Source organism: Fusarium oxysporum, chromosome 8, assembly GCF_000149955.1.
Source record: "Fusarium oxysporum f. sp. lycopersici 4287 chromosome 8, whole genome shotgun sequence".
Classification (NCBI taxonomy): Eukaryota; Fungi; Ascomycota; class Sordariomycetes; order Hypocreales; family Nectriaceae; genus Fusarium; species Fusarium oxysporum.
The window spans coordinates 3004133-3029185 of record NC_030993.1 but is presented as its reverse complement, the minus strand read 5'-3'; the positions used below and the strand labels follow the sequence as shown (position 1 = coordinate 3029185).

General features: G+C 49.9%; 11 protein-coding genes across 29 annotated transcripts; 6 read left to right on the top strand and 5 right to left on the bottom strand.

Annotated features, from left to right (window-relative positions):
* The first annotated feature begins 112 nt into the window (after positions 1–112).
* Positions 113–858, top strand: FOXG_18599 (uncharacterized protein). 2 transcript variants are annotated; one of them, XM_018398729.1, is made up of 3 exons: positions 113–396; positions 443–528; positions 582–858. In XM_018398729.1, the coding sequence occupies exons 1-2, from the start codon at positions 231–233 to the stop codon at positions 487–489; spliced, it is 213 nt and encodes a 70-aa protein (XP_018237896.1). In that variant the 5' UTR covers positions 113–230; the 3' UTR covers positions 490–528; positions 582–858. The 2 variants fall into 2 exon arrangements, with proteins under 2 accessions (XP_018237896.1, XP_018237897.1); XM_018398730.1 differs by having other exon boundaries at positions 123–396; positions 578–847.
* A 390-nt stretch (positions 859–1248) lies between these two features.
* FOXG_03616 (mating-type protein MAT-1) lies at positions 1249–2445 on the bottom strand (the record flags this gene model as incomplete). The annotated part of the gene is made up of 2 exons (XM_018381417.1): positions 1249–2126; positions 2175–2445. 2 exons carry the CDS (start codon positions 2443–2445, stop codon positions 1249–1251), a joined length of 1149 nt encoding a protein of 382 aa, XP_018237895.1.
* Positions 2446–2888: 443 nt separating this feature from the next.
* On the bottom strand, positions 2889–4237 carry FOXG_03615 (uncharacterized protein; the record flags this gene model as incomplete). Its single annotated transcript, XM_018381416.1, has 2 exons — positions 2889–4030; positions 4084–4237. 2 exons carry the CDS (start codon positions 4235–4237, stop codon positions 2889–2891), a joined length of 1296 nt encoding a protein of 431 aa, XP_018237894.1.
* Positions 4238–4639: 402 nt separating this feature from the next.
* Positions 4640–5389, top strand: FOXG_17746 (uncharacterized protein; the record flags this gene model as incomplete). Its single annotated transcript, XM_018397745.1, has 4 exons — positions 4640–4812; positions 4859–4983; positions 5035–5190; positions 5238–5389. The coding sequence occupies 4 exons, from the start codon at positions 4640–4642 to the stop codon at positions 5387–5389; spliced, it is 606 nt and encodes a 201-aa protein (XP_018237893.1).
* A 321-nt stretch (positions 5390–5710) lies between these two features.
* On the bottom strand, positions 5711–8442 carry FOXG_03614 (AP endonuclease 2). 3 transcript variants are annotated; one of them, XM_018381413.1, is made up of 6 exons: positions 8105–8442; positions 8043–8055; positions 7941–7986; positions 7752–7884; positions 6140–7702; positions 5711–6012 (listed from the first exon to the last, which is right to left on the bottom strand). In XM_018381413.1, exons 1-6 carry the CDS (start codon positions 8130–8132, stop codon positions 5900–5902), a joined length of 1896 nt encoding a protein of 631 aa, XP_018237890.1. In that variant the 5' UTR covers positions 8133–8442; the 3' UTR covers positions 5711–5899. The 3 variants fall into 3 exon arrangements, with proteins under 3 accessions (XP_018237890.1, XP_018237891.1, XP_018237892.1); XM_018381414.1 differs by having other exon boundaries at positions 7941–8055; XM_018381415.1 differs by having other exon boundaries at positions 7752–7986.
* Positions 8443–8559: 117 nt separating this feature from the next.
* On the top strand, positions 8560–9730 carry FOXG_03613 (cytochrome c oxidase subunit 6a). Of its 2 annotated transcripts, XM_018381411.1 has the most exons (5): positions 8560–8797; positions 8869–8893; positions 9016–9175; positions 9229–9236; positions 9369–9730. In XM_018381411.1, exons 1-5 carry the CDS (start codon positions 8653–8655, stop codon positions 9412–9414), a joined length of 384 nt encoding a protein of 127 aa, XP_018237888.1. In that variant the 5' UTR covers positions 8560–8652; the 3' UTR covers positions 9415–9730. The 2 variants fall into 2 exon arrangements, with proteins under 2 accessions (XP_018237888.1, XP_018237889.1); XM_018381412.1 differs by having other exon boundaries at positions 9229–9730.
* A 94-nt stretch (positions 9731–9824) lies between these two features.
* On the top strand, positions 9825–13988 carry FOXG_03612 (anaphase-promoting complex subunit 5). 2 transcript variants are annotated; one of them, XM_018381409.1, is made up of 4 exons: positions 9825–10111; positions 10165–11044; positions 11095–11188; positions 11240–13988. In XM_018381409.1, exons 2-4 carry the CDS (start codon positions 10282–10284, stop codon positions 12741–12743), a joined length of 2361 nt encoding a protein of 786 aa, XP_018237886.1. In that variant the 5' UTR covers positions 9825–10111; positions 10165–10281; the 3' UTR covers positions 12744–13988. The 2 variants fall into 2 exon arrangements, with proteins under 2 accessions (XP_018237886.1, XP_018237887.1); XM_018381410.1 differs by lacking the exon at positions 9825–10111 and having other exon boundaries at positions 10139–11044; positions 11240–13960.
* On the bottom strand, positions 11168–14015 carry FOXG_03611 (uncharacterized protein). Its single transcript, XM_018381408.1, has 2 exons — positions 13702–14015; positions 11168–13654 (listed from the first exon to the last, which is right to left on the bottom strand). The coding sequence occupies exons 1-2, from the start codon at positions 13778–13780 to the stop codon at positions 12942–12944; spliced, it is 792 nt and encodes a 263-aa protein (XP_018237885.1). The 5' UTR covers positions 13781–14015; the 3' UTR covers positions 11168–12941.
* An 85-nt stretch (positions 14016–14100) lies between these two features.
* On the top strand, positions 14101–18500 carry FOXG_03610 (uncharacterized protein). The gene is made up of 2 exons (XM_018381407.1): positions 14101–14496; positions 14600–18500. The coding sequence occupies exons 1-2, from the start codon at positions 14265–14267 to the stop codon at positions 15289–15291; spliced, it is 924 nt and encodes a 307-aa protein (XP_018237884.1). The 5' UTR covers positions 14101–14264; the 3' UTR covers positions 15292–18500.
* On the bottom strand, positions 14475–18500 carry FOXG_03609 (uncharacterized protein). Of its 14 annotated transcripts, XM_018381404.1 has the most exons (5): positions 18321–18500; positions 18188–18267; positions 17870–18061; positions 17128–17472; positions 14475–17079 (listed from the first exon to the last, which is right to left on the bottom strand). In XM_018381404.1, the coding sequence occupies exons 4-5, from the start codon at positions 17408–17410 to the stop codon at positions 16031–16033; spliced, it is 1332 nt and encodes a 443-aa protein (XP_018237877.1). In that variant the 5' UTR covers positions 17411–17472; positions 17870–18061; positions 18188–18267; positions 18321–18500; the 3' UTR covers positions 14475–16030. The 14 variants fall into 14 exon arrangements, with proteins under 14 accessions (XP_018237877.1, XP_018237876.1, XP_018237875.1 ...); XM_018381403.1 differs by having other exon boundaries at positions 18188–18500; XM_018381402.1 differs by having other exon boundaries at positions 17870–18267.
* Positions 18501–18806: 306 nt separating this feature from the next.
* Positions 18807–24158, top strand: FOXG_18598 (uncharacterized protein). Its single transcript, XM_018398728.1, has 2 exons — positions 18807–22257; positions 22317–24158. Exon 1 carries the CDS (start codon positions 19721–19723, stop codon positions 20492–20494), a length of 774 nt encoding a protein of 257 aa, XP_018237869.1. The 5' UTR covers positions 18807–19720; the 3' UTR covers positions 20495–22257; positions 22317–24158.
* The last annotated feature ends 895 nt before the right edge of the window (positions 24159–25053 follow it).

Genomic DNA, 25053 nt, shown 5'->3' with positions numbered 1-25053 from the left:
GTTCCCCACGATCGCTGATGGTGACATCCCGTAGCTCACGTGCAATAGTGGAGACACACGCACACGCCTTCCATAATTAATGACTACACACCCACCCACTTAAGTCTCTCCAAGCTACCTCCCTCAGTAAGACTTCAACTCTACAACTCCACCATTATAGCATCAAACAATACTGGCTCATTTTATCAGCAACTATTCACGATTCATTCTTTCGACATCCCGGTATCAACATGTTTTCAAGACTCTTTCGCCGCTTGCGTCCCGCACGATTTCGTCGAGCGCCGCCTCCTAGGCGCATAGCACCACCCGCTGACGCTCAGCTTGGTGGCAAGTACCCATCTCCCGAGCAAATGAACAGATACATATATGACACAGCTATGGCTTGGAACGCTGCTGGTACGTCTTTTCCCTTACTATAGCAAACCATTAACTTACCAACTAGATGCACAAATGCCATGGATCATGAGGATGCTGCGCAAACCCTTCTAGCAGTTGGTACACACTATTGGTGTGATTATCGCAATCTCTGTAAGTTTCTTGGTATAGACATTCAGATATGATTCTAATGCTGATTCAGACAGCTATCTTAGGTGCCCAAGAGCACGTTACAGCCATGGTCGTGAAACTCTAGGAGACTCTGCACAAGTTCATATAGCGCCCCAGGCCTCTTCTACTTGTCTTTTTAGCAATTACTACGACTTCAGTGTTCAATAGCGAACAAGGATCAGGGATACTATTATACACCAGGGTGTCTATATATGGTAGCTTTAATACAACATCAGCGTCCACTTTCTTGCCCAGAACGTCGAGGACCAGGGTCTGCAGACTGTGTGATCTCGCACTGTACCTTAAACCCTGTGTCCTTTAACCGTGAGCATTGCCAAGAGTCTGACAGCCAATCATTCCAGCTGTCAATAGCATTGCGCTTTCCCACCTCTAGATCTCGTTGTGGGTCGTACTAAACATAATTCCGACCTCACTACTAAGCATGTAGGGAAAACCAAGACTAGTAATTGTGTGTATTGACCTTGCTATGCAGTTCCCGGTAAAGGATTCCCCCCAACTGTAACTTCACAGGCTTACGAGGGAATTCTCGCCGATCAGGTATCATTTCAAATCATCTCATTTCCATCCCGAAACTGCCTAGTTGCACCGCATACTGAATTCATGATGGTAATCCAAGATTAAGAGCCATCGTGGCAATTCACCTTGACATTGTTTTACGCCATCAGAACTTCTATTTGTGTGTCAGGAACAATCGGAGTTTCTGAACAGGAAGTACTTACACTGCTGCTGCATCTTGGATTGCTTCTCATGTAGGTACTGGTCAATAGACCAGGCGCTGGAGATGTCAATGATGCTTGTGTCGATGACATCGTAGAGGTCGAACTCAGAAACCTGGGGGAGGCACTGCGAAGGCATGCGGAAGTTGTAGAGAGTGTTGCTCTCCATAGGCGAGTCCGCCACAGAAATCTGAACATTCTGGAAAGAAGTGAGATCCTGCACTTCCCAGGAATGAACGAAACGATTTCCGAAAAAGGCGGCGTCGTATTCGGGACCAAAAAGATCGTGAGCAGCAAGGTTGCGGCTCTCGCGAACTGCGTTGATGAAACTGACTTTCTCGGCTGTCGTTGGAACAGACTCGTAGAGCGGTTGAGTAGTGGCGACATTGTTGCCAGCGGTAGCACTTGTAGTGGTCATGATGCCATTCTGGCAAGCCCACATGCGCATCAGGAGAACCTGAGAGAAATCCGTAAAGTAGCCAGCTGACAGGATACTGGTGAGAAGATCGATCTCGGTGGTAGGGTGGACATTGAAAAGGCGTGCCAGGTTCGCCTTCATGATATCAGTGTTTTGCTGAAATGTCACGATACCTTGAGGAGCAGTTTGCTCCCAGCCAAGGACCTCGATGTAGATGGAGGGTTCAACCATGTTCATCAAAGGGCAAGCGATACCAAGGAAGGCGGACAAGTTAACAGGACCCTTGCCGAGTTGATCGCGAAGAAAGGAATAGACTTTAGCAATCAGGGCCCATTTGTTTCGGTGAGGGTCGCCGCCCCAGAGCTGGGTCAGGAAACCGGAGGCATTCTTCTGCTGGGTATCGGGGAACAGCTTCAAATAGTAGGCTAGATCTGGTCAATACGTGCCATGAACAAGCAAATGTTTACTCTTACTGCGAAAGGCCATGAAGGCGTTAAGAGGGCGCTTAGCCCTCGAATCCGAGGTACCTAGAGGGCCATGGGGTTTGATTTCGCCTTCGAAGACAGGAAGATACTCATGACCGAACAGATCAAGCATTTCCTTCAACATGTGAGGAGACGATAGAGCCTCGGCCAACCGGTTTGGAGAAGTTTGCGAGACTGCACGCATGGTTGCGATCTTGGACACGTCGTTCAAGGCCGCGACCTTTTGCTCATCCTTGGCAGCGTTGATCAGAACTTCCATGTTGACAGCGACGAGTGAGAGAATGTAGGAGCTTGATTTAAGTAGATGGTGGGAAACACTGAATAAAAAGAGTGCCAGTTCTAAAGCGTGAGTTGTCAGAGGTTGGAGAGAAGAATTTCTGAGCGTGGAGAGAAGTGGTGTTAATAAGTAAGAGGTCTGGAGGGTGAGAAGACGGGGTGTATGAATAAATTCCTTGGCAGGAACCTAAGTACCTAGTAGGAAGTACCTGAACAATAGAATGAGGTGGTAGGCAGTGTTTGACAGCCGCCGTTTTCTTAGCGTACTACGGGCAGTTTTGCAGATGCTTGACAGTGCCAAGGCGAAACCGATTGAACCATTCGAAGAATTTGTGACTGGTTTTGACCGCATTGATTTGACTACCTAGCTAGAAACTTATACTACGTATATATCCTTTTGCACTCTACAAGAAACCTTGCTATAGCTTAATTGGCCACTTCATCCGGCAGCTCTTGATTGAAGGTCAATACCAAAAGGCCTTGAACAGGAGTCTCTGCGGGATCCCGGTGACGCTCGATTGCATAAACCGCAGTTGACATGAAAGGCAGAGTCAGAAATCCACTCGGGTCTGCACGGGGCTTTTGAATTGCAGGAGTATGGTAGAGGAAGTCGTTCCCAACGCTAACGAGAGACTCAGCTGTGTGCATATCAGGGGCGATGTTGGCGTATCCTCGCCCGGAATGTTGAGCAAACCACTTGAGCTGCAAGGTTTTTACCTCCTCGGAGAGCTCAGGAAGTTGGTTTGGTGGGTGCCGAAGAAAAGCGCGGACCAGATTGTACTTTGCCTTGAACTGCCCGGCGAGAACCATCGCGTTGTAAGGCAGAATGTACTTGGTCTTCGCGTGAGGCGTAGGATTTTCGTTGGTTGAAAAGACAGGCAGCTCCGTGTTTCTGATGAAGTTGTTCCATGGGGACCCGGGTACTCGTCGATACGGATGCCAGTCAGGGGCTTCGCGGTAGAATTGTTCACTTAGGGATCTGACGAGGAGCTTCTTCCCTTGCTGACAGATCCGGACGTTGCCCTGAGCCGCGCCGAATTCGAAGGCCGGGGGCGTCGTGAAGACCTCGTCGTCATTGTATACGTTGCCGGAAATGGAGACAAAGACCCTCAGAAAGAGCTCTCGCGACTTAGAGATGGGCATGTGGCTAAGGTGGTTGAACGCGAATCCTTCGAGATGAGGCCCGATAGTGTAAGTAGCATACAGAATCGCGAGGGCGACCTTCGAAATCAGGGAGGCAGCCTGAAGTTTGGGGTGTTTAGGGTGAGCCCACTCCTCGAAGCCTCTAAGAATGGTCATAAAGCCTAAGTTGGCGATTGGGTGATTGCTCCGGTAGCCTGGGATCCAATGACGAGGCATGCCAGTTGGAGAGCGAACAGACTGATGGGAGTAGAGGACAACGACAGCTCCGGTATACCATCTCACAAGGGCGGCATCAATGATGTTGAGCGGCGAGCCATACCTGGCCAATCTGATATGAGTAGCTCGGATTCCGTTGAGGAGCTCATTATCGATGGATAGGTCGGTCATCACTTGGTTGATGACGAAGAACACAGAGCGAAGAACATCTATTCAGAAAGTTAGGTTGCTGTCATGCTTGAAACAATAACGATACCATTACCCTTTGGATAGAATTTCTCCCCCTCTTTGGGCAAGTCGATTTTTCTCAGGATGATGCTGAGGATATTGGCATGGAGGGCGTCGAGAGCCTTTTCGGGCTTGTAGATAATCGCTGGATCTTCCCATAAAGGGCTGAAGCTGAACGAGCTGTCCATGGCTGAGGACACGATGATGAGAAGTGTGGGTGTTGTGTAGGAAAGAAGAAAAATAAACAAACATAGAACTGAAGTGTGCGAAAGATACCATCACCGCCAGCCGTCTGGCAGTGGCAGCTACAGGTTTCACAGATTTGTTACATTACATGACGTAATAAGCAAACGAGTGAATAATAGAGCTCAGAGTACACCTTAACTGTTTGTTATTGACAGTCTCAACAGACTGTCCTATTGTTCATATTACTTTTGACTTGCCTCAGTTTGTCACCTGCATCAGTTTCCCCATCATTGCTGGCGCATCAACTTCCTTTTTGCCATTTCTTTACCACAGAGAATACTCAAATTTCAGTTGCCTACAAGAAAATCCCTCTCATCGTTGACTATTGATCGCTTGTCGTGAGAATGCCTGGAACTTCGAAAGGACGCTTACGTGAAGGTCCTCTGGGCGTTCTCATGCCCCCGGAAGCCGAAGTTCCCATCACTATGGTCTACAGCCAGTCGCAAGCCGATATTCACATCTTTCTCCCAGAGAACGCTTCTCTGATGCTCATCAACCATGTTGCAGACAAATTCAGGTAGGACACCAAATCTTTGGGCAACACTACCGTCTAACTATTATAGTCGTCGCGTCCAACAACCCGTGAGAGTTTTTCATGACAAAGCACGAAGCAAGTACCGCCTTTGTCCAATTCCTGAAGATGTGAGCCCCGATACCTCGACTTATGGGAGATTTTGCTTCACTCGTGGTATGGTGCACAGGAATCATTTCGAATGGTACCGCTCTGACACATTTATAGACCAATCCACGCCAGTGAAGGTTTCCGACGAAGATCCAACTGTCGGCGAGGGAGGGTGTCGAATCCCACGCCCTAGGAACTGCTGGCTTCTATATCGTCAGTCCAAGTCACAGGAGATCACAAAAAAGGTTGAAGGAATCACGGCCTCTGAACTTTGTAGGTACATCGTCCTGGAGAGCTGGACAATACTAACTTATACCGAGCGAGAGTGATCGGCAGGATGTGGGATGAAGAGACACCTGAGATTCAAGCTTACTGGTATGATATGGCTGAGAAAGAAGAGTTCAACCACAAACAACACTACCCCGGGTACAAATACACACCCGCGAAAGAGCCTGACCAAGAGCTGCCTTGAAACGCTTGAAATAGCCAAACCTCTCTCTGGGTGTGAACAGGCGACCTCCTTTAGTGGACGCAAATGATCGGCAACGGAAACAAACACATGAGCTTCTACATGGAGATTGCTTCATTATCCGACGTTGATGTATCGGTTAGTTTCCAAAAGCTCTCATGGGGCCGAAGTTTACCAATACAAGGATGGGCTCCATGGAGAAAATGGGTCTGCAACCCACTCGCTTTGTTTATTGTTGCACTAGGTAATAGGACGCATCTCATCTCTGGAGACAGGAAGCCTAATGGATAGGTAGCTAGCACGTTGACGACGTATCGCGTTGTTCTGTGGTGGACAGAAGATACAATAGAGACCAAAGACTCAACTCTATCGTGGTTACGATGCTATCGGTGACATGACAACTTGGTACTGTTGATCGTAACACATATAAGTTCCCTACCGGGCAGCTCTTAACGTAGTGTATATACAAAATTCCCAACCAGACTCTTGCACCCCCAGGTCCTCGAATTTCCATCATGAGCCAGTCCAATCACTGCTCCATATGAATGTACTGCAGCGCCACTCCGAGTTTCTCTCCTTCTCTCCCGATGGTCCTAGCGGTCGCGGACAGATGTAGAACATTCGACCTGTAATGTCATCAAAATTAGCTTTCTGAGTTTGACTTTGCATCGGCAAGCGACGTTGCAGCCGCGGCGTTGTGTAACGGCAACGCCACCACATGCACTTTGGATCAGCTGCCGCTGTAAAACGTACCACAGTTGACTCCGGGCTTCTTGGTGGTGAAGCTGATGCAGGGTTCGTCGTGTTCACATCTTGGTGCAACCCTCTTACCCAGCAGCTTGGACCACGACTCCTTGGCCTCGATCGGGTCAAACACCCTGTCAGGGGGGTCGGGATCCTTGCCGCGTAGAGGGACGGTTGGTGATGACTTTTCTGTAGGTGTAGCCTGCGGGGTATTCGATAGTCTCTGCGCGCTTGCTGGCGCTTTTCCTGATCCTGCAGGTTTCTTTGTTGTAGATGGCGTCGAATTTGCCGCTACTAGCTCTGCCTTACCATTTTGAGCCGCGGGAGCTTTTGGCTTGAAGAATCCCTGTAATGTTCGTTGGCCCTGCGCCACCTTGCTCTTGGTGTCGTTGGCGCCTGTAAAAGACTTGGTCTTCTTGAACGGTCGACTCGTCGTGTCAGCGGCGGTTCCAGGTCTTTTGGAGCTAGGCTGAGACGCTGAAAGCTTAGTTGAGTTGATAGTCTCGCCCAGCCTCGGTGTGGAGGAGGCGTTGATCGGTGACCCTGAAGCTTCTTCTGCTTTGTCGAGTGACCCTGAGGCGCTACTATTTCCGTTCTTCAAGGGTTCTGCAGGTGTGTCTGTCCTCGTCGGCTCTCGTGGAGGGGCGGCTTTCTTTGTGAACATATCGCGGATGCTCTGCCGGCGGTCAAATTCTGGTATCAGCTTTGAAGACAAAGGAAGATGATCCTTTGGGCTCCAGTCTCGAAGACGCTCGTCCCCGTTGAACATACCCGGGGGGTTCATCATCTCGAGCAACGCACACTCTTTGTCGCCCACCGTCACTTTGTCCGACAAGTTCGCAAAGACCGGGCAATGGTCAGATCCCATCAAACCCTCCTGAATATTGGAGTAGTTGAACCAGCTCTTGATGCCATCGCTGCACAAGACGTAGTCAATCCGGCTGCCGTTGTTTGCAGGTCGTGTGTTCCGCTTGGTATCCCAACATGTGTTCATCCCCACTCGCTCCGGGTGAAAGCAACGACAGAGGTCCCAGAGAACAGGCTTTTCACGGCCTTGGTCTCTTTCGCCTAGCACACTTCCCTCAAATATGAGTTGGTTGAAGATGCGCCGCACAGGTGCGTTCATCCAGTCGCTGAGATCAATCCCTTCCTTGCGTAGTGTCTCTGAAACATTGGTTGAGTCAAGCTCGGAGCGAACGACATTCAAGTCACCGGTGAGGATGACCTGCTTGCCTGCGGCGACCAAGTTCCGTATTCTCACTTCCAGTGCTTGGAAGAAACCAGTGCGAAAGTCATCACGAGTCTCATCTCGGGTTGCAGGGCTGTAAACTCCAAAGAGCACAAAACCTGGAAACTCGAGAATGACACAGCGGCCTTCAGAGTCAAGAGTCGCCTCGTCGATGATGCCGTCAAGTTGATCGGGCCGGGGGTAGCCACCAATTTGCTGGTCTTCAGGGAGGTCGCGATATCTGGTTGTAGACTTGGGAGCTGTCAAGATGCCGGTGACGCCTTCTTCTGCTCGTATAGGCGCACATTTTGAGTTGCGTGTGTAGATAGCGACGCCAGAGTATCCTGAAGATTGTCAGGTGTTGTGGCGACCAAATGAGAGTGAGTGCCGTACCTTTCTTGTGCTTCGGTAAGCTGAAGAAGACATCCCAGCCGGGAACAAGAACCATGTCATCTTGAAGGTCCTTTCGCTGGATCTTGGTCTCTTGCATAACAACAATGTCTGCTTCAAGAATCTCGAACATAGCCTGCGTGGTTGTGAGTTGAGGAGGTCAGGTGTAGGTTGTGAGATGAAGAGGTGTACTTGAAAGGTTCTCTTTTCTCTCCAAGGTTGATAACCGAAGGGATTTCTATGATGACGAATCATTAGGGTGAGTTTTAGGGTTGCTGACTGTGAATCACGAACCGGATGCCATTGACTGCAGATGGTGTTAGTGGAAGGGCCAAGAAAAGAGCGGCCAAACTCACCATTCCAGGTGGTTATCCGAAACGTCATGATTGCAACTTATGAGATGTGGGATTTGGTGTTGAAAAGTCTCATAGAGTATCAGAAGCAAATCCCTTGAGCGCCTCACGTCTCATCCCGTGGTACTGACGATGTGGAGATCATGAGCTGAAGGATGAAGGAACTTCGCGATAGGTTGGAGAGAAGGGCGAATTGGCAGTTATAGAGAGATATATTGGGGAGAGATCGTCGTATATAAGCCCTAGAGAAGAAATGAGAAGCGCGAGAATCGTTGAGCTCAAGTAATTGCCGTTTAACAACAAGACACTCGAAGTAAGAGGCCGCGATCCCTACAATGACGCAGAGCCCCACCGCGTGGTGTTGAGCCTTCGATGTCGCGCCCCCAGCACGAGATCACGTGCGCACTGTCATCGGCCGGAGGAAATTGGTACCTTACAATTGAGGCAACTTTCATTGGCGGTTCTAACCGAGCTTGTTCAAGAATGACCTGATCACAAACTTGCCTTAGACTCACCAACCGTCAAAGCGAACAACAACGTCGTCGTCCACAATGTCCGCCGTACGATTCACCCGCGCTGCCACGCGCGCCACTGCGCAGCTCCGCGCTCCCCTCCAGCGCCGATTTGCCAGCACCACCGAGAACGAGTTCATCAAGGAGCGTCAGCACATCAAGGAGCACGCTGTCGGTACCACTGGTGAGTCGACACCCGACGACGCAGGATTGGGTCAATTGGAAGCTTTGGATGTGGTTGCTGACGATGGACAGAGCTGTGGAAGAAGATCTCCCTCTAGTACGTCCGAATCCGAACCCTTGAGCGAATTACGAATCTGGCGTCGAACCCGGAGTATCGGAAGTTGGAGTTGATGAGGTCGTGATTATGCGTTGGGATAGCAATGGCTAACAAGATCGAAGTGGTGTCGCCCCCTGCCTTATCGCCGCCGGTGCCAACGCCTACTGGCTTTGGAACGAGCATTGGGAGCACTGGAACCACATGCCTCCTCTGGAGGAGCGCACCGAGTACCCTTACCAGAACATCCGCACCAAGAACTACCAGTGGGGTAACGGTGATAAGGTGAGTTTGGAATGGATACTCTGGTTCAATGGCACTTTACTAACATTTCACAGACTCTCTTGTAAGTTGTGACATCATTCCGGGCAAGAGCTTCAAAAGAGCTTCAAGAAGCTTGGATGCCAGCTCTCACGCCATTGAGCTCCGAGCTATCATGCTCTATGACGTTTGTGAATATCATACTAACTATGTACAGCTGGAACGACGAGGTCAACTACCACAACAAGGACAAGGCTTCCTAAGTATGATCTGTCGACAGCTCATGCGTTGGACAATTGCTGGACTACTCCGTCATGGACTACTCCCTCTGGAGATACCTTGTACATGTTCCCTAGACTCGAATTGACTGATTGTTGAAATCTTAACCATCGCTCCTAAGTATGCTGAGGGACATGAAACTGGATGTGCCGTCAAGTTTCGACTATTATCATAAAAAATGCCTGCAAGTTTTGTCGTAAAAACCACCAACAACAAGTCATTTCCCCGCTAGTTCTAACTGAATTTACTCTGTATTCTTTTCCAAGCATGTTCTAAATATTGTCTTGACATTATCCACGCTCATTGTTCTCTTCATCTGGCTCCCATGCTTCAGATTCGGGCCTTAGACAGATTTTACGTAAGTCAAGAACTTAAGTTCAACGGAACATTGTATCGACTATATAACGCATCCGGGTTGGATTAATATGATTAGAATCGTAACCAATTCACTGTATATCCTAGCTCTGCCCTTTGGACGTCGTGATACATATCCACCAATTGAGATTGTGTCATCCCACTTTAAGTCGCCTTGACAGGGATACTCCGAAGATGCCCCGACCAAACAACAAACACCAGTAACGAAACACTCCACAACCAGACGCGCCAACCGAGAGGAACAGTTGATATCCTCATCTAATGGGAACTTGTTGACGCAGATGGGAAGGTCAGAATATCATTAAGGTAGCTAGATTATATCTGGGCAGGAGTGACCTAATCTGTTAACAATTCGACAGGCGCGTCTTGGTGCCGACTTGAAGGGCGCTGGTTTGAACCCTTCTCACTCTATGACTGTTCGCATCTTCATCATTCACCATCACTCATAATAATAGTGCGATTGGTTCCGACTAAAAATGGCTCGCTATCTCAACCCGGCCAAGATTGGCCTTCTCGCTCTCGTAGAGCTCTACGTTGAAGGAGCTGTACCAAGTGATGCTATCCTTCCTGTGCTCTCTTTCGTCACCTCTCATCTTGTGGATCATTCTTCACCAAAAACATCCGCCGATCAGTCCGAAAGATGGAGCAAGGCGGAGAAAACCGTCAGCCTCGTCATAAGCATTAAAGAGTTTGAGAAGCTTCTTGGGAGCTACCCCTTTCTCATGGGCATGCCTGGACGGAGGTTATGGGACCAGTTCTTGGGCAAACTATGGGATATCAACTCATTGGATGCGCTGCACAAATTTTTCGACAACCTGTCCGGCTTGTTGGCCAAAACCAAGGAGGAGCGTCAGAGACTGGCTGAGTTGGGCCAGCCAGTGGAAGAGGAAGAAGGCATCAGGCTCTCAGCGAACTCTCCCTTTGGGGCTTTTGTGCGCAGATCGCGACTTGAGTACCAGCGATTACGCTTCCACGACTGCACAGAGCTATGGAAACATTTCGTGCGATATCGACAACCAACAGCCCCTTATCTCAAGCGCAAGATTCCAGGCTTCGGACGGCTGAGTTTCGACAATGTTCTCTTGGTGGGCGAGCAGGAAGATTGGGACCTCAAGAGCGTTATGGACTTGGCCTCTGTGGCGTACGGTGATATGCTCACAGGAGACCAAAGTGGATCGCTCCCTGTGAGCACAGATGACATCGAGAGCCTCCTGGAGTTCCAAATCGAGCAGATGCAGAGTCAGTCATTCTCAAACCCCTTCTGTTACTTTGCGTGCTGACATAGTTAGAATTTGGAAACAGAATACCCCTCGAAATCCGTCATCAGTTTCATGATCTACTCAACGACAGCTATCTCATTCCTAGTCTCACACATTATCTCAAGTTTGTTGTCTTCTATCAACATCAGTGAACCTTCTGGCTAACATGAGGCAGATTCCTTGATGCGTGGAGAGCTGGAGACTATCCCACTGCATTCGACTATCTGCACCGCTACTTTGACTACACCATGCAGAACAGAGATCGTCTGTTCTACCAATACGCTTTGATGAACTTGGCTGTTTTGCAAGCCGACTTTGGTTGTTACAAAGAAGCTGTAGCAGCCATGCTTGAAACCGTGTCGACAGCGCGAGAGAACCGAGACATGACTTGCCTCAACTTCGCCTTGAACTGGCTCTTCCACTTCGGTCGTGCACATCCCGATCTCGTCCAGAATTTGGAATCGAACAGCCTGCTCGGTACTGGCAAAGAAAGCTTGGCCTTTCTCCGTGTTAAGGCCAGAGAGACAGGGATGTTCACGCTATGGAGCTCTGTTCTCCTCAGCGAAGCAAAGCTCGGACTATTGAACGGTGACAGTGTGGCTACGGCTTTTGAGTCAATTGTGCGAAGCTCTCACATCATCATAGAGAGGAACATGAACAACATGTTTGGGTCACACCTTTCTCTCACTTCAGCTCTATGGGACAGGCTTGGGCTCTCGACCCTGTCGTCAGCGACCTGCGAGGTCTTCCTGAAATGCCACGCCCGCAATGCCATCTTCGATGATGAGCTGAAGTTGACTTGCCGACTCGCTCTATTACTTGTTTCACGAGGAAAATATGACGATGCAATGACTAAACTGGAAGACTTGGAGGATAATTCACTGAGATCCTGGAAGCCCAGTCAGTACTGGCACAAGTACCGAGGTTTCATCAAGCTGAAAAGAGATTTACATCACAACAATCTCGAAGGAGCTGAACGGCTTCTATCTCAGATCCTCCAATCAAAGATGGATGACCTTGAACCTGATATGGCGTTTTTGGTGGACACCCTCCACATTGACTATCTCACTCGTCGTGGAGATCTTCAAGCAGCCTTTGCAAAAGTCGACAGCATGATGTCGCAACTAGAGAATGAGAAGAAGGATGTGGTACTCAAGGTCAAGCTCCTACTCCTAAAAGCCTCCCTTCTTGACAAGTGTGGCCGGCCGCAACGAGGGTTCACAACAGCGATGCGGGCAGCGAGTATATCGTGGGGAGCTCGTCTCATACCCTGCCTCTGGCAGGCGATTGGTTCTGTGTCGAATATTTTGGTCTCTTTGAAGGAATTTGAAGCAGCTTCTCAGCTTCTGTTGGCCGTCATACCCCGTTCCCTGGAGTGTGAGACTGAGAGTCTGACAGCCCAGCTCTACAGCTACCTCGCCGATGCCAACATGGGACTTGCTGGTAATTGCGAACCCAAGTCAGCCAAACGATCGGAATACATGACGAAAGCTCTCGCAGCTGTACAGAAGTCTTTCGATCATTACTCAAGCATCGAAGACATCAACATGCAATGCCAAATGATGGCAAAGAAGGCAATGATCATGAAGCTGACTGGGGATATGGTTCTGGCTGCAGATTACGCCGCAGCGTACGTGTCATTGCGGAAAACTGCTGAATCACTCAGTCTTGACGGGTAGGAGTTGGTAATGGCAAATATAAATCATTGGCATGGCTAGAAACGAGATATGGGAGTTCATTATACCATTTATTTATACAGGGACGGGGTAATATTTCAGCAAGCCCTAGAGAGGATTCCTATCCAAGAACATGAAGCTTTACGAATACACACGCAATGATGCTATATCCCCCATATAACACCAAGAATGCTTGTTTGTCTACCACCGTACTTTTTCGCCCTTCTTGTTCCTTAGCTGGCCTCCCTCTGCCACAGTCTCAGCCTTGGGTTCTTCTGTCACTTCTACCTCACTGGGATCATTGGTGGCCCACACTCTCTCGATACACAGCTCAAACGGACCATCAACACGATCTGTTAGTCCAATACCCACGGTCAAGACCTTCTGTCGAAGCATCTCAGTCTGAGGTTCCACCACAAAGCCGTGATTCGTCCTGACAAAGTCGTTCCATTTTATCAACACTGTTTCCCATTGGCCTGGACGCTTAGGGAATAATCGATGTTGATGTAAATCTGATGGTTCGACACTCTCGGTTTGTAAGTTGACGAAGTAACTGCGGCCATCTGACTTGACACGTAGGGCGAGGTAGATGTATGGATCGATATCCCACATGGAACGGCCAAAAGCAGTGGGCCTCTGGTCTGGGGATCGAAAGCCGGCAAAGCCAGTTCGTTGGATATTGGGGCGGTCGGAGGGGAGGCGAGTAGAGATGTTGCCATGAAAACGGGCATAGGCGGAGGGTATCTTGGGGTCGTTGTTGATGTCGGTGGACTTGTGGAAGTCGAAATTACTCTCTGAGAAGCCACCGATGGTCTTGTCAGTCATGACGATGCAGTCGCGGACGCTATCGGCGGTGTTGAACTCGTAAAGAGGCTTGGGCTGTGTAGCGCCTTTGATGGCCTCGAAGCTCACAGCTGCGACAGTTAGCTCCTCAACATTATGAAGCTTGAGTGGGATCTACCTATTTGCGTGCGCCGTCTGAGCTCATCCATACTTCGGCCGAAGAAGCCTCTTGAGAAGAGTGTTTGTGAGGCCCTCATGATGGGCAATTTTGGTGTTTAGATATGATATCGAGTTTAAAGCTGTCGCAAGTAGTTTACTAGAGCCCAATTGGCTCACCGAGAGTCTGATAACATGAGATATAAGCAGGACCACAGTACAAAGACTAAAATTGGCCCTTTGGTCGAATTTCAGGCCGTGGAACTATGATGCCGTTGTGAAGTTGCGGTTCTGCAACTGGGGATGTTGATAATCTACACATGTCTAGCATGTGCTAATTGGCCCAATTCAAGCTGGAGATCCCCCACATTTTCACCACCCACCGGCATCGGTCGGCGGGGCATATTTGATCCGCCATCAGCTCAGAACCCCAAGAAATTCTTCAACGGCCGAAGACGTAGTTTGCCGAAGCCAGCTCAAGCTCGATAATGACTCTGCGCCGCGGGTAACCACCGGGTGTCCCTATAAACCACTTCCACGTCTCGATTCTCTCGGTCCAGCAAACTCGTAACAAAAGGGTCGCCAATGTCTTCCTCGGCAATGGCGCTACGCCCGGCCGCTCTGCGCCAGAGCGTTCTCGGAGCGGCGAGGGTACAATGTCGACACATGTCGATGCCCTCCAAGGGAAAGATTCTGCGAGAGATGCAGAAGGCGGCTTATAAGGATACCAAGAAGACGGATACTCAATCGATGTCGGCGATTCAGAAGAAGGCCAACGATGAGTACTTTAAGGGTGGAGGTGGCCCTCTATTTCCTGGTGAGTTATGATGGGGATTATTAGGATCCCAGGCTTCTCGATGCGCCAATCGAGGCTGTAGACAAGTAATTTGAACCATGAGAGAGGACTAACAGCGCAAAAGGCACATTTGTCTCTCTCCCATTCTCACGATACCCCTCCGGCGCCTCCAATCTCTTTAACTACTCGTGGTACCGACTCCGACAATTTGGATTCGAATACTTCTCCCTCCTCCAGATGAAACTCAAGTCTATGCCTGACTGGACAACACGGCCAAAGTGGAAGATCGCCCGAAGCAAGATTGCACCCACAGCGAAGAATATGTACATTGAGATGCTCGGGGCTTTTGCTGCTGGTGACAAGGCCGCTGTCAACGAGTTATGTCTGGGTCAATTCGGAAAGAAGCTCATCGCCGCTATCGATCGTCGAAATCCCGCTGAACGTGTTACATTTGAGCTTGTCAAGCTCAATTCGACATGGGCGTACCCTCGTGTGATGGCACACCAGGTCCACAACGTGAACCCTCACGATAAGGAACACAGCACAGAGCAGGCCGTTGTTGCGATTGCCTCAACACAAAAGGTAGCGAAATACAAGAAGGCCACCGGCGAGCTCATCCCCGGAAGCACAAAGGTGCAGGACAAGATGGAATACGTGGTGGTCTCACGACAGATCAGCGAGAAGACATTCCAGGCTGGGCCATGGCGTATATGGGGAACCATTTCTCCAACAACACTAGAGGCGTTCCAGGAGGAGCAGGATTGGATCACCAGGGAGCAGGCCAAGCGAGCTGGATGGGAAGGGCCTCTGAAATAAAAATAAAAAAAGGTGCAAAATTGTATAAATGCGCTGTAATGCTCATGATGTTAGTGAGCGGAGGAGGGAACATGTAAAATGAGAGTGTATATTGTACGATGGGCATGTTTTGTACTATATTTTAGAATACCTTAGCATTGAGACCGGCGAACGGACGGCTATCAAGTTCTTCTCCAATTCAGTTCAAGGGATCAATTGTTGATATGTGTGATGGTGCAATTGAGAGCATGTTTGAAGATCATATGCAAAATGTGACATTGAAGACAGTATTGTTGAAAGGCATATGAGAGCAGGTCGTTTGATTTGGCATTGGGTGTTGTACAGTGGTATTTCTGCTGGATTATGAAATACTGGGGATGCCATATTCTAGATTGTCATTATGGTATTCCTGGCGTCTTATCATAGAAACCGAGTGCTATCACCAGGCAGGTTATGGCCTGTCCTGGCTCCGTTTTCATCGGGACAAAATAATTGATTAAGCTGGCAGACGTAGTAATTCACATGCTATGCGAGTCCTGAGCTAGCGCTGCAGGTCTGTAAAAAGGTTACAGCATGGGAACTACCGAGTTGAACAATTAGGTTTAGGCTGAAATACTGGTGTAAATCTTCTTGATTAACCTGTCGATTACTTTTCGCCAAACCTTCCAACCACGAAACCGATGTTATATCAAACCCCCAATTGATTGCCAAACTTTTATGATAGAACAGAATCCAGAGGCATCTGCTTAGTGTCCCCCTTTTAAAAGAACTTGCCAGGTGTCGAAGAAACGAGGTTCTCAGTGGGGACATCCTCCTCCGTGCTTGAAGGACGAAGGTCCACGGGGCGATCAAGAGCATCAAAGCGATGCCCTCGGATCTTAGCAGACATGTACTGGTAAGAAAGACGGAGGGCAAGAGCACCACAGCCCCAGAGAAGACTTCCGACAGGGGCAGCGACGAAAGCGCCAAAGGCACTCCAGTCATTGCCGTAGAGACCCTTCTGCACAAGGAGAAGCTCACCGGCCTCCTGAGCGTTGCCGTAGTAGATGCATCCAAAGATGAAGACAGTCAGGATACCTCCGAGACCACCGACAACGACCTCAAAGCCACGCCACCAGTAGAACTTGTCGACGAGACCGATCACCAGGACGGGAATTGTGGCAGCGGAGATGAGATCGGTGATGAGCCAGATCTGAAGAACGGAGGGGGCCTTGAGAGCGATGACGATGACAGGGATGATGATGAGAACGACAAAGGCACGGATGTACCAGATGTTGAGCTTGTTGCGGAAGAGATCGTTGGAGCCGGAGGAGACCATAGCAGACTGAAGACTGTCAAAGGCAGCTGTGCTCATGGTGACGACCATGACGAGCACAATGCCAACAACCCAGCTAGGAAGGGTCTCGAGGAGCACGAAAAAGGCGACTGATCCAGAACCAGCAGCATCCTCGAGAGACAGAGCCCCGGACCAAACGGCGATGAGACCAGTGGAACCAACAAGAGTGAGGATACACAGAATGACGATAGTGGCGATGGTGGTACCGATTCGAAGATCCTTGTCAGTCTTGGAGGCGAAGGTTCGGAGCCAGAAGGAGGAGAGGAAGAAGTCGTTGGTCAAGACGGCAACGGGGAGGATGTACAGAAGCTGCCAGCCGAGGAGGTTGGATTTGGTGAGACCAGACTCCTCGATGAGAGGTCGCTGAATCTCTGTCTTCGCGCCAATGGTGATGGCGGCGATAATGACGAGACCGATAACCATGGTACCCTGGGCAACATCGGTGATGAACGAGATTCTGAATCCGCCGAGGGCTGTAGACTGTCAGACAAGTCATCTGACCGCAACACAGGGAAACTCACAGGTATAGATAGTTGTGACAGCGCACTGAACAATCATAACCGGAAGAGGCTTGAGGCCAGTCATGGCATTAACAACCTGTCCAATGGCCGACAGCTCACCAACCATGTACAAGAACAAGGTCACAAGAGACATGAAGCTCAGATACAGCATAGTGATAACACCGTATCGCTGGCGAGTCCACTCGGTGAGGACGAAACCCTCAGGGCATCGTCGTCGGATGATAGGGCCAAGGTATCCAAAGATGAGCATGGGCAGCGACGACGCAAGAGCGTAGACGATCATGCCCTGGACACCAGAAATGGTGGCCAGCTCAGGATACGAGAAGAGAATACCGGATCCGAGAGCTACAAGAGTCAGTTGTCATTCCAACGTTATAGGGGGGCAGGGGATAGATTGGAGCGGCAACACTTTTCCCACGCAAGCATTAACTTGATCGAGTATTTACGGTACAATCTCAGCTTCGTCGTCGCACGCCAGGATCTCCTCAGAAAGGTCACATCTGCCATCGCAAACATGCTCTGAGGTTGGATCCAGACGATACGTCAACTCGGCGCCCGTAGTGAGCCGCATCCTCTCCCCCCAGCCTCCCGAGATTGCCTCTCTGGAGCAGGTAGTTCGAGTAGCCGAGCTCAGCTGAGAGTGACCTCAACTGAGCTGGATGGGGTTAGTAGCAACAGAGTCTGAGAGCAACTCAGGAGGGGTAGGGGGGAGAGAAGGAAGATCTTCTTTCAATGTACGAACCTGCTCGTTCATCTTCTGACTGGTATATACTCGACCGAGAAGTTTCAGGCTGTAGTCTCTGTGCGAGGTCTCACAGCCGTGTTCTTCGTTTTTGCTGACATGTTGCAGTTTGCCACCGCTCCGGAGTGTTGTAGCAGGAGCTCTTTTGGCTCTACTCACCGGAGGCGATGAAGTTGAGGGCCAAGGGGAAGGCTGTTATTGTGGTTAGTTTGTGTTCTCTGTAGTTTGAGCTGAAAATTGAGATGTCTGTGAGTGGAGGGGGGCAAAAAGTTGCCTTGTCATCTCCCACAAGCATTTTGTAACTGGGAATTTCCTGACCCGTCTGAGTTCCGTTTCCTGAAAGGAAATCGGCCTTTGACTGATTTCTCATCTTCCAAGCAATGCCAGTTCCCATCAGCCTGTTCTGATAATTAGCTTCAATACGAAAATGTAAGCGAGATCGGAGACAAACAGGAACAGGGCATAAGTGACATAGATGACGGCATTGGACGCCGTGTACGAGGGAAAACCCATTGTGAGTTAATTTCAAGTTGACGATTCTTCGTTGATGAGATGCGTTTGTATCTTCCTTCGGTTGAAATTATCAATTGACGTGGTGTAAGTGAAGAGGAAGAGAGAGGGCGAGAAAAATTGCAACTCAAGTCAATTAAAAAAGTCGCTCCTGGCCTGGTATGATTAGTTAGCGTAGGAATAGAACCTCCTTCTACACCCGATTTAGTAACGTTCTATCGCCAAATTGACTGCATAGAGGAAATCTGGACCATCAAATGCTTGTCGCTTTTACTACGGAGAGTGGGGGTCACTGTAGCATCCCTGGGGCCACTGTAAACCGCATGATCACGGCCCACGATGGATGATCGGCCGACGCTGAATTTACCTGAGGGACATCATGTCATATCATATCATTCATTGGATGTGGCAACTTTCGGCCCTTTTTGTCGGTCTCAGTCATATCGTCACATCATCACTCACTCACTCTTTCATTCACAATTGCGTGCATTGGGGAACAGGGAGGAACAAGAGTTTTGGTGGGACAAAGTCCCATTCGTGGGATTGCTCCCTTGTTCTCTTTTTTTGTGCTTTTCTAGGGGGTTGACAGTATATATCAAAAACAGTAAAGAGAAGAAAAGAAAAGAAAAGAAACCGTGAAGCAAGCAAATCCGTACATAGACGAGAAAACCACAGAGACACCTCGTCTCTCGTATCTGACCGTGGTCCCGAAAGCAATCCAGTCTCATCCAACCCTGCCGTGTCGAAGATCTGTTCTGTCTAAGGGCATCCAAGCCGATATGATTGGTGTGATGCCTCTCGTAAATCCTGTCGTCTGTCTTTGTGCTGTGGCTCGGGGAAAGGCATGCCTAGCATGCTGGTGCGGTGATGTGTCTGGCGGGGAATTAAAAAACCTGTGGCTGGTTGCGAATAAAACTTTTCGAGAACTAAAAAAAAGTCGTCAAAGAGCGATCAGGTCCAGCTTTAGAAATGGCGACTGAGCCTAGGCTCCTAGGCTCGCATGGATATATAGCTGTGTATAGCACTTGCAAGCTGGGAAATCGAAAGAAAGGATCAGAAATGTCGAATAAAGGCGTCAAAAAAAAAAAGTCAAGCTGGACCATCAGGCCTGATAGTCCAAGAGAAGTTGAACACTGAGATGCCATCTGCCATATACCTGGATGTAGAGGTTGTGATACGGCGTCTAGATATCTAAGAGTTATAGCGACGGTAGCGCTCTGCTTCCTGTCGCTGGCGGCTCTGGTGGTAGGACTCTCTTGGTCCCCGGGGAGTGAAGTTAGAGTGGGGCATACCGCTGTAATTCCCCTGGTAATGCATCTGCTGAGGATGTGCGTATGAAGCATGGCGGCGACCTTGGTACTGAGGTCGACCATGGCTTTGGTATGGGTGGTTGCGAGCATCTTGAGACACATGCATGGGCTCGTGATACTCGCGTTGGTGGTGTCCCTGGAATGGCACCTGAGGTTGGCCCTGATACATGGGGGCAGGATGTGGAGGGGTGGGATACGGAACCTGGGATGGTCCTGGGCCTGCGTACCCATGGTGAGAGGGGCCTGGATACAGCTGAACAGGTTCATGGAACTGGGGAAGAGGATACTGGGGCATGTCCATGTATGTAAAGCCACCAGGAGCGGGAACGGGAGCCATCGCTTGAGGCGGCATAGGCATGTAACCCATGGGTGGCATCGGGGGAGGGTATTGGGGGACCATGTGCGTGTAGGGCATGGCAGGCTGGTACATGGGCTGCTGAGCAGCAACGACAGGCTGACCCTCGGGGGCTTGCTGAGAAGCAACGACGAGCTGGCCCTCAGGAGCTCGCTCCGTGGCATCGCTCTTGCGAGACTTACCACTCTTGTCACGAGGTTGGTCGGTTTCGCGAGAGATAGGTCTGCCGCGCATGTTCTCCTCAGATGCATAGGTTCGCTTGAGCTTGGCCTGGTACAAGAGGTTGCGCTTCAAGTTCTCCTCGGACAGATGGCGACGTCGGATAAGGCATCTCTTGGCCTTCTTCCGCGACCCCTGCTCGTCTGGCGAGCTTCCGCTCTCGCGCCAGGTGCTGTCGTCGCTCTCCGAGAGGTCAATGGGAGGCGGGTAGGTCGAGGTAATAAACATTGACACAGCACGGCGGTGTCCCTTGCCGTTGGCCTTGTCTTCAGCAGCAACCTCACATCGCATCGCAGCGAGTTCTGCAGCAGGTGAAAAGGCCGTAACCCGCGAGTGTCCGTCTGCAGCAAGGCGGTCCTTGAAACCCCGAAGGTTCGGCGGACTGAACTCTGCGGGAGGTGCAGGTATCTGAAGGGAATAGGAGATGAACCAGTGTGAGATGGTAGCGTGCTCGGCGAAAGGGCGAACCGAACTACGTTACTAGACTCGGCAATAGGAGGATACTTCTCAGGAGACTGAACAGGAGTGACCTCGTCCAGTTTAGTGTTTGGAACCGCCAGCGTTGGAACTGGCAGCGGTCTGGGCCGTACATTCTCTGGCTTCAGCAGATCCTCGGGGTGACAATTCTCGAGGAACTCTCGTTCCTCCCGGGACAGACCTGCGGTTGATACCACGCGGCGATGATTGACTGGGGCAGCGGCGGCGGAGGCGACGCGAGAGTCAAAGCGACGATGAGGACGCTTGACAGGGCGAAGAGGTGACGGATACATGCGAGCATCATCCACACTACCAGGCATGCGAGAAGAACCAGAGCCGGGAACGCGAGAGGGGCCAGAGTTGGGAAAGCGAGAACCAGGGTTGGGGAAGCGAGGGCCAGAGTCGGGCAGACGAGTGCCAATGGCTTGGGGAACAGCGACAGCTTCAGGGGTAGGCTTGGTTCTCTTTCGTTCGACCCGAAGGATGCAGCCCTCAACTTCTTTGCCATTCTTGGGACAGGTGTTAGCAGACATTCGGTACGCACTCAGAACCCGACGGAAACAAAGGAAGAACTTACGAATTCTTCCATGGCTCTGTCAGGGATATCAAACTCGTCGTACTCGACGAATGCCCAAGGGTGAGGGACTGGGACAGTGAGTTGAGACCAAGTTTATGGACGTGAGTTACTTACGACCACCGTCCTGGTCAGGGGAAATTCGTAGATCAACAGAACGAATATTCCCGCAGATGCCAGCCAATCGGTAGACCATAGCCTCGTCAGCATAATGAGGCAGTCCGCCGAAGAAGACTGAGCGACAGTCCTTTTCGTACATCTCCATGAAGGTTTGATCGTCAGCTGGGCGGTCAGAACGCTTCTGAACCATCTTGGGATCAAAAGCCATGATAATGAATGGCGTGTTAGGACCGACGTCCTTAAACTATATTAACTCTACGATTAATGAAGTTGTCCAAGATTGAACTTACCCGAATGACATCGCGTTTGGGGTCAAATCTGGAGTACAGTACAAGAAGACTAGGAGGAACGGCGAGCTTGGTCTGAGCATCATAGTTGAGAACCTCGACCTTCTTAACTGGTCCATGGCGGGAAAAAATAGAACGAGCCTCGTCGGCGTGAACGGGGCGAGTGTCTTTGCGGAAGATAATGTAGGAGACTATTAGAAGTTAGCATCTGGACATAAAAGTTTGCCGGGAGGACGCACGGTTTCCGCCGCACTTCTCAACTCGGATAGGACGGCCATGGATCATATCTCCACGGGCCTGGTGCACCGCAACATCGGCGTGCTTGATTTGCTAATAAGAAATTAGTTCGCCATGCGCCATGGAGGACTGATGGGCTATCATGGTCAACTCACAGTGTATTGAACAAAGGCCATAGGCATGTGTCTGGTGCGGTCACGCTTCACCTTGACGAAGACTGTGCCGAACTTGCCAAAGTGTTTGGTAAGAGAAACCCTCAAGGTGAGATCATCGACGTGTTGAGGGAGGCTGGACTCAAGGTCAGTACATGTACTACACGGCGAACAAACAAGCTACTCACTTGGCCACAAACAAACAGGCATCTCCAGGGTAAACAGCCTGGGCGTCGAACTCTCGAGGGATGTTGGCAAAGGCATCCATATTGGATGGCAGAGCGGAAACAGTTTGGACGACTTGGTTTATAGACATGAAGTCGCCGGTGAGCACTTTCTCGGGCTGGATCTCCTGGCTTGCCATCATCGGAGCGGTGGGCTCTGCGGCCACTGGGTAGTCGAAGTTGCCTTCTCCAGCTTGATGAGTGTTATTGTAGGGGTAAGAGCTGTATCCAGGCTGGGCGACATTGTCCTTTTGGACGAGAGATGGCATGCTGTGGACTTCTGTCAGCAAAGTTCACCTTGAACTCATTCTCAAACCAGTAAATACCTTTTGGAGTTAGAGAGCGGTCGGCTAGGAGAGGCTGAACTTTGTTAGTACACCTGCTTGTTCCGGAAATGGCAAAAAGAATCAAAAGTGAAGCTTGTTCGGGAGAAGCCCCTGAGCTGCTTGCTCGCCAGAAGACACGAAAAGGGGCTATCCCCGGAAGTTACCACGAGAGTAGCTACTGACATTCCAAGAAAGCGCGCGGATCTTTTCTCGTCGAAACAACGAGAAGAAGATGAAAGAATTTCAAAGACGTAGGGCGTGAGAAACCAGTGTCTTCAATAGAGACCCAGCCACAGCAAACAAGACCTCGTGCTGAAAGAGAACAAGCAAAAGAAACAGGAGAAGGAGAAGGAAGAGATCTAGACTGTTCTTTCCAAGACAATAAAAAAGAGATGAGAATATCCCCAAAACGACAGAGCTACGAATTTTAGAAACGAGTGTCTTCGCCAGAAGTCAAACCACAGAGACATCCACCGACTTCGCATCGAAGGACAAACAAGAAAGAGAGGGAGAAGGAAGAAGAGAAACACCGGTCTTTCCTCTTGAATATGATACAAAAGAGATGGGCTGCGCGAGACGAGCGTCCCTTGACAGGTTGACGCCAGAGATCGAAACAGAGAAGCCCGACTTCGCGCTGGAGAAAGAACTGACGAAAGAGGAAATAGAAGGAATAAAGCATAAGAGGATACTGGGAAAATAAGACTCAAGAAGCCGTTGGGCTTTCGCTAGATTCAAACGAACCGGCGCTGGACTCGCAGTCAAGGCAGAACAGGGAGAAGATTCAGAAGTACTAGAAGGAGATACTTACATCTGGGAGAGCCATCGCTCTCCGACTCCTCCTCATCGCCCGAGTAGTGTATGTTCAGGGCAGAGAAAGCGTTTCGAAGCGTGCGGTTCGTAGACGCGACCGCATGCGGTGTACGATACTCAGGTGTCGACATGATGATGACGGCACCAAGGGCGAAGTGAGGTCTGTTGAGTAACAACACGACAATGTTAGCTTCAAGTGGAGAGAGGATGTTGGAAAGGAGAAGGAAGAAGTGTGGGGAGCGAAGAAGGAGGAGACGGTTTTGGTGTCTTGATAAGGGGGAGTGGGTGGGAACAGTGATTCATGAACCTCGTTGGCGAGTTGAGGTCTGGCAAGTAGCAAGACGATGACTTGAGTGATAGGGGAATGTTGGAAGGAAGAAGAAAGAAGTATGGGGAGAGTAGAAGCAGGTGTTGGTTTTGATGTCTTGAATAAGAGGAGGTTGGCGACAGTGAATCGTGAACCTTGCCAGCGAAGTGAGGCCTGACAGGTAGCAACACAATGATGTGAGCTTCAAGTTGATGTAGGGATGTTGGAAGGAAGAAGGAAAGTGTGTAGGGGGAGGAGAAGCAGGTGGTGGTTTCGGGGTATCGAATTAAGGGGCGGACAGTGATTCATGTACCTTGTCGACGAAGTGAGGCCTGTTGAGTAGTGGTGTTAGCTTCAAATTGAAAAAAAGATGTTGTAAGGAAGAAAACGGAAGTGTAGGAAGAGGAAATGGAGGTGATGGCTTTGATGTTTTGATGAGGGGACAGTAATTCACTAACCTTGTCGGCGCGTTTTTCTGCGTTCTTGCTTGAATTTGAGAGAGGGGAGCGATGTTATCACTAGATAGTCTTCAAGTCAGTATTAATTATGATTTGAAGTCTGTTTTGTTTTGTGTGTTGTGTTGAGTTGAGGTGAAGCTCATGATCTTCTCGCGAAAGACACAGGGGGCCAAAGGAGCGACAACAGGTGAAGGGGCAACAACAAGTGCCAGAACGTGAGAAGACGACTATTATGATGAGGCAACCTTCAAGTCGGTAATTATCGTGATCTGAAGTCTGTTGATGTGTTGAGTTGAGTTGAGAAGGTGAAGGTTGTGATCCCTCGTGAGAAGATGCGGAGGTTGAAGCGAGCGGCCACAAGTGAACAGGCGACAACGAGCGGATGAACGCAAGAAGCCGATGGAAGTGATTAGATAGCCTTCGGCTCAGTATTTGTCGTGAACTGAAGCCTGTTGTTTGTTGTGTGTTGAGTTGAGAAGGGGAAGATCGTGAGCTCTTCGCGAGAGAACACAGAGGACCACGCGAACAGCAACAAATCAAGGGGCAACAACGAGCGCCGGAACGCAAGCTGGTGATGAAGATGATAAGGTAACCTTCAACTCAGTTTTATTGTGATCTGAAGTCCGTTGTGTGTTGTGTGGTGGGTTGAGAAGGGGAAGCTCGTGATCTTCTCACGAGAAGACACAGAGGGCTACGTGAACAGCAACGAGTGAAGGGGCGATAACAAGTGGCATAACACGAAAAAACGATGAAGTTGATGAGAAAGAGCTTCTCAATAAGAGGGTACTTGATATGGGTTGTGATATATTGACGTTGCT